The sequence below is a fragment of the Temnothorax americanus genome, unplaced genomic scaffold (assembly GCF_048541705.1).
Source record: "Temnothorax americanus isolate GAGA-0224 unplaced genomic scaffold, ASM4854170v1 Scaffold5, whole genome shotgun sequence".
Taxonomy (NCBI): domain Eukaryota; kingdom Metazoa; phylum Arthropoda; class Insecta; order Hymenoptera; family Formicidae; genus Temnothorax; species Temnothorax americanus.
In genome coordinates this window covers 5109100-5121498 of record NW_027509657.1, presented here as the reverse complement: position 1 = coordinate 5121498, position 12399 = coordinate 5109100, and the positions used below count along the sequence as shown (strand labels likewise).

The 12399-nt window shown below is 35.8% G+C and overlaps 2 protein-coding genes across 3 annotated transcripts; one reads left to right on the top strand and one right to left on the bottom strand.

Annotated features, from left to right (window-relative positions):
* Nucleotides 1–319: 319 nt before the first annotated feature.
* On the bottom strand, nt 320–2410 carry LOC143904060 (coiled-coil domain-containing protein 97-like). Of its 2 annotated transcripts, XM_077418293.1 has the most exons (4): nt 2271–2410; nt 1072–2182; nt 517–682; nt 320–435 (listed from the first exon to the last, which is right to left on the bottom strand). In XM_077418293.1, exons 2-4 carry the CDS (start codon nt 1998–2000, stop codon nt 391–393), a joined length of 1140 nt encoding a protein of 379 aa, XP_077274419.1. In that variant the 5' UTR covers nt 2001–2182; nt 2271–2410; the 3' UTR covers nt 320–390. The 2 variants fall into 2 exon arrangements, with proteins under 2 accessions (XP_077274419.1, XP_077274418.1); XM_077418292.1 differs by having other exon boundaries at nt 1072–2330.
* Nucleotides 2382–9664, top strand: LOC143904054 (ATP-binding cassette sub-family C member 10). Its single transcript, XM_077418276.1, has 17 exons — nt 2382–2524; nt 3036–3171; nt 3261–4022; nt 4190–4447; nt 4565–4841; nt 4921–5144; nt 5309–5546; nt 5627–5895; nt 5981–6211; nt 6292–6503; nt 6587–7445; nt 7522–7748; nt 7829–8335; nt 8412–8603; nt 8670–8913; nt 8992–9131; nt 9255–9664. The coding sequence occupies exons 2-17, from the start codon at nt 3037–3039 to the stop codon at nt 9370–9372; spliced, it is 4893 nt and encodes a 1630-aa protein (XP_077274402.1). The 5' UTR covers nt 2382–2524; nt 3036; the 3' UTR covers nt 9373–9664.
* The last annotated feature ends 2735 nt before the right edge of the window (nt 9665–12399 follow it).

The following is a 12399-nucleotide window of genomic DNA, read 5'->3' as shown; positions in this document are numbered from 1 at the left end:
TTGCTTTTCTGCAGTCACGCGTTTATAAAACGCAATTAAACATTTTTTTAATCGGAAATGCAAAGAAATAAAAGCAGAATTTGAACACGTAAAATTCAATAAATATATTAAGACAAACACATATAAAAAAAGAGAAACAAAAAAACTTGACAATAATAAACTAGAAATAATTTTTATCAATTATAAACCAACTTATTTTTAACTTTAAAAAAAAATTATGAAAAGAATTTTATATTATAAAATTTTATAATTTAATTTTTTAAAAATAAAAATTATATATTATGTATATAAAATAAAATGGAGTAAGAAAGGAAGAGGTGTGGTATTGTAACAAATATGCAACCAGACTTTTTTTGTACAAATATTTATTGTAACCCAATGTACGCAGGGCTATGTCTGATTATCCAAAGAGTGTGCATTTGTAGGAGTCTGCTCCTAGTGAATAATAAACCTTTCTGTGAATCAATGCCAACACACAACAGCGAGGCAATTGTAAAGTGTAAAATATTATTTAACCTTCAGTGATCTCATATATATATCCAACTCGTCTTCAGACTCGTTTTGGTCATTGCACTCGTTAGACGTAAGAACGGTTTCAGGGGCTTCAGAATCAAAATACTTTTCTTCTTCATCTTGATTTCGTAATTCTACATTATCATAAGTTTCATTGTCATCTACGGTGCTGAAAAAAATAATAAAAGTATATTAATAAAGTAACTGTTGTATTTTTAAATTTCTGAGAAATATCATAGCTTTCCATTACTTTTATAGTTGTTATCAGAAATTGTAAAACAATACGTATATATATATGGCATAAATATCTTTAATTTAAATTTATTTTAAAAATTATTCTACGCAAAATAAATATACCTTTAGAGGACCATTTTAATTTCTATCTTTTATATTTGTGTATTAAGAGATACGTATATTAGTATTTAATCATATAAATTTTTATTATAAAAATATTGTGTTGATAATAAATTAATTAAATTTATACTAAAAATTTTTCTAAAAGAATCTATAAATATTTATAGATTCTTTATATTATATTTATTGATTAGTAACGTATACCTATAATCAAAATCTCTATCTTTACCATCCAGGAAACTCTGATACATGTTTGTAACAAATTCTTGCCTAAACAACTTTATCTCTTGGTTTGATATTTTACTGCTTCGTAATTTCTTGTCTCTATCCTTATTTTTATCTTTTATTTCATCTAAATCTTCGCCCCATTGGTGACGATTCGGTTTATCAAAGTATGTCTCAGATACAATGCTGGTTCTGCTATTATCGTCGTTATCGTCGTTATCGTCATCTGAATCATTCTCCTCTCGTACTTCGTCCTCGTCCTTCTGTTGGGATTTCAAGCGTTTTTGTAATTTGTCCCTCTCGACAGTTTCCATAAGTATATCCACATAATTTGTACTTTGCGTATCAGTGCTATCCCTGGCTTTCTTCTCTTCCTCCGTCAAATATTGCCCTACTAAGTGTTCATACAGCAATGGATTTCTCTTCATCATTTCACATTCGCTAAAGTAGTCTCCCTTCTCTATCAACGTCCTTAAAGCTTCGTATCTTCTGTTTCTTACGTCGATATGTCGTGTAGAATCATCGAAATATCTCCGCAACCTGTTTACGTGATAGACCGTCTCGTAATCCTGACTTTTGCTGAAATACTCCAAGTGCTCCACCTTCAAATAATGTCCAAATTTTGATAGAAACAAGCAGTGGCTCTTTTCCAACAACTTCCCAGCTATGGCCCGCTTCTCCTCGAACGTCAACTCGGGTTCTCCTTTCTGCTGGCTCTTGAAAATCGCTTTGCTGCTAGCCACATGGTCCAGAAGCTCGTTCTTGAGATCATCTTTCTCCACGTCTGACATAGGAAAGTCCATGCTCTGTTTACTTTCGCTGTGCTTATTCCCACTCGACGGAGAATCTCCCCTCGCTCCTAATGTCATGTTTTCCTGCCGAATGCTTGATTCTTCGACTTTATTCATCAGAAAGTCAAGTCAAGAGTGACAAATGGAACAAATTGCTATTTGTGTACGCTGACGTATCCACTGCTTTGTGTTGATCGTTGCAGGTTGCAGAATGCAGGTTGCAGTTTGCAGTTAGTATAAGGTATAAGATTAACCTAGGACGCACACGAGGGATACGTCTCTCTTATCGCATCTATTTCCTGCGGGATTACATTTGTGTTGCGTATTATTGATGTCACTGGTGATAAAAATAAGATAAATGAGATAAATAAGCGCGATTTTCCGTACGTGCGTTTAATTTATCCAGAATGTTTTGCAAAAACTCGCCAGACAGTCGTCACCCAAGGCTGCGTCACTCACGTCACTGTGAGTCATTACCGAGGGAAACATAACCTGCGAGAGCGATCGCCGATGTGAAACTGTGAAAGTGTGAAAACGCAATAACAAAATATTTATGCAAGCGGGAAGGAAACGATAAATACTGCGGGGTTTAATTGGTGTGTCGCGCGTTTCAATATATATGGGAATTCGTCGGCCGGCAGGTACGTTCTCTGAATACGCTTATCGACGTTGTTTACCGATGTTCACTGATGTTGTAATAATAAGCCTCTTATCTGTTCCTATAATTGATAATTAATCAAGTAAATCGCCCATGGTATCCGTCTTACGGTTTGTCATATCACGGATTTAATATGCTGTGATATATATTTATTAGTTGATTAACGAAACACTGTCTTATCAGATAAGACAGAAGCGATATAAAAGTTTAAAAATTGTAATAATCTCTTTAAATAAAATAACAAATAATGTTTTATTATATCTATTTTATTGCCATATACTTTTTGCTGTTCGATATATTTTGAAGAAATTTTTCCTCGCAATTTTAAAAATATATGCCTGTAACAATACAATAGCAATACCATAGTCCTGTGTTTATATGTCACTTATATATTTCGGTATAATTTTGGTTCACATTGCTCCATAATATTTGTTTAACCTATCAAAGATAAAGATTTCTTTGTCGTGAGTTAATTTTAATTACCAATATTGTAGCATGGCGGAGAATTGGTTGGATGTGGAAAGATGGAAGTGGAACTGGACCGAGTTATGTGGACATCGTGGAGGCATTAATCCTTTGAATCCTGAAACGCAAGACCTAAGTGTATGTTTTCTGCAGCTTTGTCTTCAGGTAAAGTAATAAAATTTCATCTCACATTAAATGTGAAAAACAATAAATTAACTGCAATTGGCTCACCAAGTTTATTTCTCAATTTTCAGATACCAGTATTAGCTCTCATAGCTATAATTTCTGCGTACCATTGTGGAAAAAGATATACATCTTTGTATCGACAACAGCAGCATGCTTATCGTGCTATAAACCTAAGGATCTTAATTACAATATGTCTTGTGATATTGCCTATCATAAGGGCATATATTATTCTGACTAATACTGTTATACCTTTGGTTCATGACGAAGTGCAAGACTACAGCACACCAGTTCCAAAGAGACCGGACACTTCCATTCACAGGAACATAAATTCGTCATTAGAGAATGAAACGGATGTTATAAGCAGGATACGTGATGGATTAAATCACACTCTTAGATTTGTTAAATCAGTTTTGTCACCAGAAGACAGTGTTAAGGATATTACTACGACTCCTGCTGCATTGTATACCAATAATTATGAGTCGGATATTACCGATAAATTTACTTCTGCTAAACCAGTGGATTATCTCGTAGCGGGAACCGAAGGTTTAGCGTGGGTTGTGCATCTTTGTTTTATCTTAAGCTTGAGACGTGGACGCAATCCTAACCCACGAGGACCAGTATTCATAAGAGCGTTAATATTTCTTTTGATCGTTATTTCTGCGCTATTATTGCGCAGCCACGTCGATAATAAGCCCAAAGACGATGTTTTGCCAAACTTATCATTGGGATTCAGTATCACCATAGTCACTCTTCTGATATTGTATGCCGTAACATTGATACCTGGTCCTAGTAGGCCAGAACGGACGAGAGCGTCATTCCGAAATGCTACAGTGAGTCACTATCATATAATTATTTTGTGTTTTCGTAAATCCGCGTTTCTGATTATCCGAAAATGCTCGGATTGCAAAATACTTACTTAATTGCCTACGATATCTAAAATTATTGAATTATCAAATACGCAGAGATATCACGGATCAGAGAGTGAATGTGTTTGTAGGTAGGAGAACGCACTGCATTACTGAGTAGTCCCACTTCTTCATACGTACAATTTCCAGAAGAACAGGATCCGAGCTACCTTGGCTTAGCTATGGAAGATACAACTATTATTTCTAAACTTCTATTCCATTGGGTAACGCCGTTAATGGAAAAAGGCGTGAAGGGGCTATTAAATCATTCTGATGATTTATTTGATTTGCCCGATCAGATCAGTACTAATACAATCAGTCATAAAATGGAGCAACGTTTACATAACATGGTAAACGAGAAAGCATAACAATCCGCAGTTTATTCATGACGAATCTCTTTTGAAATATTTTGATTACATGTGATAGTCGTTTCGTTAATTCTCGTAATAATAATACTAATGTTGCAGCCGAACACTTCGAATAATGGAATCGAAAATAACTCAGAAATATCGCTTCATTCAAACGTAAAAGTAGTTACAAGGAAAGTGACACTGCTCTACTTGCTGCATCAATGTTTTGGCTGGGAATTTTATGCGGTTGGAATACTGAAGTTTGTCGCAGATTGCAGCTTGTTTATGGGACCAATATTGTTAAATAAATTGATAGGTTTTATTGAAGATAAAAAAGAGCCAATTTCACATGGATATCTATATGCATTGCTAATAATATTAAGTGCTATAATTGGTACAAAATCAAACTTTTTGAAATTTCTTAAATATTTGCTGCTTGAATTACGATAATAATGTTTTTAATGATGTTGTAGGTGCCTTTTGTAATACTCACTTTACATTTTGGATGTCTCTTGTGGGTTTGAAATTTCGTTCTGCAATTATTACTTTAGTCTATCAAAAAACATTGCATTCTTCTAATACTGATTTAAATCAAAATTTTAACTTTGGTGAAATCATTAATTTTATGAGCACTGACAGCGATAGATTGGTCAATAGCTGTCCTAGTTTTCATACATTTTGGAGTATACCCTTACAGGTAATTATGTATGGTGTGATATACGTATATTACGATGGTATGATGATATGAATATGAATGTTTTCTCCTTTTATATATAAGGAGAAAATGTATTGTTCTAATTTTGAATGAACTTATTGTCGTTTCTTAAAAAAGGAAGAAACTAAAAATGTTTATATTTTCAGTTATTCGTGACACTGTATCTTTTGCATAAGCAAATTGGAGTTTCGTTTTTAGCCGGTGTTGCGTTTTCAATAATACTAATACCAATTAATAAAATAATAGCAAATAAAATTGGTAAGCTCAGTACTAAGCTAATGGAATATAAAGATCAAAGAGTGAGGCTTATGGGAGAGATATTGCGTGGGATAACTACAATTAAAGTTAATGTATGGGAGGAGCATTTTTTACGAAATATCTTCAGTTAGTATGCGCTTAAATAAATTTTAAGAAAATTTCTTGTTTTTTAGCATCTTTATCTAAATATCTCCTTTTTTATGTAGAAATAAGAGAGAATGAAGTGAAATATTTACGAGGTAGAAAATATTTAGATGCACTTTGTGTTTATTTTTGGGCGACTACACCTGTCGTTATTGCAATATTAACGTTTGCAACGTATGTATTGGTCGGAAATGAGTTAGATGCCAAAACGGTTTTTACCAGCATGGCATTGTTGAACATGTTGATAGGACCTTTAAATGCGTTTCCATGGGTCTTAAACGGTCTTACAGAAGCATGGGTATCGCTTAAGAGAATTCAAAGAATGCTGGATGTACGTATATTGAAATTATAATATAGCATAAAGTACAACGCACTATTACATTTGGAGATATTCAATTTCTATTTTATTAATTTAGTTACCAGATATGGATGCGTCATTGTATTATACAGATATTACGCCTGATGTTGATTTATTGTTACAAAATGTGACGTTGACTGTGAACCGTCCAAGAAATACCGATATTGCTATAAATGCAAGTCCGAAGATTACGAGCACTCCATCTTCAAGTACTGATATTAAAAAAAGCGTTACCTTCGAAGACGATGATGTTTTCGCTTTACACAATATCAATTTATCTATACGAAAGGTAAGAGTGTAAATTTTATTTAAGTTTTTTTTTTTTTAAATATAAGATATAAATGTTTTATATTAACATATTTTGCACAGGGACAATTGATTGGTATTATGGGCAAGGTTGGAAGCGGAAAAACTTTACTGTTAGATGGTATCTTAGCAGAAATTACAAAAACTAGTGGAATAATAGCGGTTAACGATGATCACAAAGGTTTTGGATACGTGAAACAAAATCCTTGGCTACAACGTGGTACAATTCGAGATAATATTCTGTTCGGGAAACCATATGATCATAACAAATACAAGTAAGTATTAAACATCGCGATATTAATGCCGATGATAAATTTTTTATATGTCACATATAATTTGATATTTGCGATTACAACAGAAACATTCTGAATGCTTGCGCACTCACGTCCGATTTGAATTCACTGCCTAACAAAGACTTAACAGCTGTTGGCGAAGCCGGGAATACTTTAAGCGGCGGCCAAAAGACAAGAATTTCCCTGGCTCGCGCTATATACGCAGATAAAGATATTTATTTATTAGACGATATATTAGCGACATTGGATGTCAAAGTTGCCAGACACGTTTTCCAGCATGTAATTCTGGGCTTGTTACGAAATAAAACTAGAATACTGTGCACGCATCAGACTCAATATTTGGTTCACGCAGATTTAGTTATCGAGATGTCGAAAGGAAAAATTGTCAATCAAGGAAAACCGAGCGACATATTGCCCGACTTGGAAGATTATCTTTTGTCGTCGGATTCCATCGACTACGACATGGACACCGACTCTATAAGGGCGCTACCAAATGAATTTAATCAATCGGAAAGAAATGAGATCGATCCATTACTCGACAAGGAAACGACCGAGAAAGGGACGGTACATTTCTCGGTGTACATGTGTTACATCAATGCCATAGGACGATACTTGGCGATCTCGATATTTCTCTCTATGATTCTGATGCAAAGCTCGAAAAACATTACGGATTTGTGGCTGTCATATTGGGTGACGCACGTTAACGCTACAACGACTAATTCAACCGACACGTCCGGACTTGGAAAATTGCAACTCTATTACGATAATTACAGTTACCACGATACGAAATATTATTTAATGGTTTACAGCCTGCTAGCTGTATTCAATTCTATTTTCACTTTAACTAGAGCTTTTATCTTCGCCTACGGTGGGATACAAGCAGCCGTAACAATGCACAAGCAACTTTTAAAGATAGTTATGCGGGTGAATATATGAGTCGGAGATATAAAATAATTGTTGTGTATTTCGATTAAGAATTATTGTGAAAATATTGTTTCAGGCAAAAATAATATTTTTCGACTTTCAACCAGTTGGTAGGATCATAAATAGATTCTCGTCGGATACGTATACAATCGATGACTCTTTGCCTTTTATTACTAACATTCTTCTGGCACATCTATTTGGCTTGGTTGCTACCATTATAGTTACAGCTTATGGATTACCATGGATCTTCCTCATATTAGCACCCCTTATACCCGTCTATCATTGGATACAAAATCATTATAGGTATTATTGTAAATTTGTACAAATGTACAAATATAATAATTGGTATTTGTTAAAATTCATATTTCCAAATTATTTTCCAGATTAACATCGAGGGAGGTAAAACGATTATCCAGTATCACGTTGTCTCCCTTGTACGCTCATTTCAATGAAACTTTGAGCGGCCTGACGAGTATCAGAGCCTTTCGCACTGTATCTCGCTTCAAACAGGAAAATGAATTGCTACTAGAAGCCAGCCAAAAAACGCAATTCGCCTCCATAGCTGCCGGTCAATGGCTTGCATTGAGATTACAATTTATCGGTGTTGCCCTTCTAGCCGGAGTCAGCATTATGGCAGTTCTGCAACATCAATATAACATAGCTGATCCTGGTTTGATCGGTTTAGCGATCACATATGCATTGTCTGTAACGGGATTGTTATCTGGGGTAGTGAACTCCTTTACTGAGACTGAGAGAGAAATGATTGCGGTGGAACGAGTCAAACAGTATTTAGATAACGTGCCGACTGAGAATAAAATTGGCGCTAATCCACCTTACGCGTGGCCTAGTCAGGGTGTAGTAGAGTTCAGAGAAGTCGTTTTGAAGTACAGGTAATAACTTTGAACTTTTGATTAAGAGTAATACGTGCTTATGATTTTTGGGAAACATTACTTATCACATTTGCAGAGATCATTTGGTGCCATCGTTGAAGGAAGTAACATTTGTCACGCGACCAGCGGAGAAAATAGGCGTTGTTGGTCGAACTGGTGCTGGAAAGAGTTCATTACTAGCTTCTTTATTCAGACTGACAGAAATTAGTTCTGGGAGTATATTAATTGATAACGTGAACATTCAAACGTTGTCATTGAAAGCGTTAAGGTAACATTTAATAAACTTCCAGAGAATGATCATTACATGTTAATTGTAAAAAAAAATCCATTTTAGATCCCGTTTAGCTATTATACCTCAAAATCCGTTTCTCTTCTCGGGTACTATTCGAGAGAACGTGGATCCGTTGGATCAGTACACCGACATGCATATATACAAAGCCCTCGAGAAGTGCAAAGTACATTCTTTAGTTTATCGATTGGGTGGATTAGGCGCAACCTTGGACGAAGGTGGCAGTAATCTCAGCGCCGGTCAGAGACAATTATTCTGCTTAGTGAGGGCTGTGCTACATAACGCTAAGGTACTTTTTATCTATAACGTCGTTTGAGAAAGCTGATCGTTCGCGTATTAATAACCTTGATACGTATTTATCGCCCAGATTGTCTGCATTGATGAGGCTACCGCGAATGTAGATCAAGAGACGGACAAATTTATTCAAGCAACGATAAAGTCTTCCTTCCAAAGTGCGACAGTTATTACCATTGCCCATAGAATAAGGACGATCATGCATTGTGATAGGTATTTCAACTTTCAGATTTAAGCATTTGTTTAATCAATAATTTGCAGACACGAGAGACATCAGTTTTGTAATATAATTATCGTTAGTTTTGGCCTAAAAATCTATTTCTCTTTTCTGTTCAGAATTCTAGTGATGGGGGACGGTGAAGTGTTGGAATTCGACGAGCCAAATTTATTGATTCAGAATGCCGATTCCTACTTTTACCAGCTGGCCAGTCAAGAATTTTCGGATCAAGAGTGATTAATAAGCATATGAAGCAATTTGATTGTACATATGTAATGAGTGCGTCTAGTATTATACATGGTGATTATATACATATAACGCATTGTATGCACGATAGAATGTTTCCAGAGAGACGAATTATTTTCTTATGAATATGACAGGATTAAGTTTTTTTTTAAATAAACTAAGAGAGTGAGTGACATCTACAAAAGCAAACATTTTTATTTATGAAATATTTAATACATATTAATATTATAACTATTACTTCTATATTTTATATACAACAAATAAACGTCCAGTAAGTAAAAAATTGAACGTTTTGATCATGTCTCTTTATAATTTATATAATTTATACAATTAGAGGATAGTCCTTCGCCCAAAATTTTATTAAAATTTTTAGGGATATTGATTTCTCAGGGATTTGTGTGTAGCTGCTACAATTATGGAAATATTTGAATTACGTTGCTTTGCAATAAATGCATTACTCCGAGTTGTACTCCGAGATTCAGTTTATCTGAGGAACGCGCGCGACCGGCGCGATTTATATCGTAATTAGAAATGCCCGCAGTTGAGGGCAAACGTTTTACAATAATGTTTCGCGGAGTTAATTAAAGCTCGGTAGCGCGTGTGCACGTCTTGCGAGCCACGTTCGTGTCTGTATGTGTCATCTCTGTATTTGCGCGAGCTCGAGGAGCGGCGCAATGTATCCCGATGATATCCGGTATTCAGCCACTCGACGTTTCCGCGCGTTTACAAGACGACGAAAACTAATGAGCTATAGTACCGGCTAATTTGCTCCCCGTTTTTTTTAATTGCCTGACGTTTAGCAGGATATACACCCCGCTATATGTCGGCACGTCGACGAAAACGAGACGTCTCGCGCATTCACGTCGTGCGGACTGAATTACGAGAATGCGAGAGAGGTATGGGGCTGCTTGGGTCGGGAAACAAGCGCGATTCACGGCGCTAATGACGTCGTTCATTTTACACGATCGGTCGGCCTTCCGCGGCTTTCCGCGATGCAAAGAACTCCTCGAATAAGCTAAACTCCGCTTGCTGCCGCGGTCAAGAACTATTCTCAATAAAGAGAATTTTATCGGAAGAATGAATTAACTTCGGAAGTTTGGTATAAATCACGTTTTCAGATTTTCAGATTTTATCGGCAAAATTAAAGTAAATTACTTCGGCGGTATTCGGAAAATTATATATATAATATATTTTGTGTTACATATTTAATAGCCATTTAAAATTAATTTTAGTTTAATTGGTCTCTTTAGTTCGTTAATATTGAAAATACATTTCCATAATTGTTCTGTTATGTATGTGGGAATATTTATTTTTTGTTAATTTTATTTTCATTAAAATCTGAAAATTCGCGGAAAAACGTCTCGAGCAAAAGTTAGCTTTTCGCTGCGTATTTTATGAACTGTCGCGGATATCGGCGCATGATATAACTCGAAGATAAGCCTTGCTTTTAAACCAAAATTGACTGTGCTTTGCGGCGGGAGCTCACGTGTCTCAAAGAGAACTCCACGACTGATGACAAGTAAAAAGGAGAAAAAGAGATAACACGGCATGATAGAACCGTTAGATTTTCCCTTCAGCTTTGTACTATATGTTATCTGAAAGTATTCGTGGCAGGAATACTTTTACAACATTCCAGCTCGTGATAGAAAGCATCAAGCGATTCACGTGGTAATAAAATCAAATTTCTCCCGTCCTTTATTGTACGCTTCTAAAATTCTTTTGTGTTACTAATACGATACATGTATTTCAAGATCTTAAAATTTTCATATTAAATAATTTAATCGGTGTCACACAATAATTAAATCATGAAATTATCGATTTATCTGTATTATCTAAAAAAAATTTAGATTTCCTCAATTAACGTCATAATGTATTTAATTTTTTGCTGAGAATCACACAAATGCAAGAAGAACAACTATTTCACAAGCTCTATGAACCCAGGTTAGCACAGTGACGTCTCTAACGTCAAATGACGTATTAATTCCGTCTCAATAACGTGTCATTAAGACGTTATTAAGACGGAATTAATACGTTATTTGACGTCACTGTGCTGTCTGAAAAGTGGACAAACTATAATTCGAGTAAACGTCCTCCAAAGAAAGATTCATTAACAAATTACGCCAGCTTCGTGGAATATTTGAAATCTCATCTTGGATGCGAAGGCTTGTCGTATCACGGAGGCATGCAGGTCCTTTGCCCTTACACGCCTCTCGGCAGATACTTGAGGCCCTGAAGCATTAGCCACTATACCGTGGGGGACTGGTTGGCTACCCCAAAAGTGCACCTATTGGGGGTTGGTTCGACGAACATGCAGCCCTAGAGATCTACGCTAGAGCGCAGAGAGCGAGAGCAAGAGAGAGAAGGAGAGAGAGAAAGAGAAGGGGAGAGGGAGCAGAGCAGGAGAGAGAGAGAAAGAGAGAGAGAGAAAGAGAAAGAGAGAGAGAGAGAGAGAGAGAGAGAGAAAGAGAGAGAGAGAAAGAGAAAGAGAGAGAGAGAGAGAGAGAGGGGGAGGGAGGGGCGTTTGCCTCTTTGATAACTACCAGGCGCTGTTATCCGATTCGAGTGCAATATCATAGTAAACCGGTCGCGGATATTAAATCATAGGCGGGCGCAAATCGATAGGGCGACCGCAGTATGCAGTAACATAATTACCATTTATTACCGCAATTTATACGACACGGACGTTGTTGCCACGAACCGCTGCTCAATTAAAACTGAGGAACGCGACCGTGTGTAAGCTCATGCACGCGACCACGCTGAAATATTATAATTTTATCCTACGATATCAGATTTAGAGGGTGTCACTCAATAATTTGAATTACTGAGATTTACCTAAAACGTCTAATAACTGTTAACATATATTTTGTTATCATCGAATTAATTCCTATAATATTATTACTTTCACAATCTCTTCTTAAATCTGACAAATAAATGTATAAAATAAAGATAATCATCGATCTTTAATTAAATTAGCTAGAAAATGCATCTTCGCAAATAGTTAATAATTTATTTATCTTC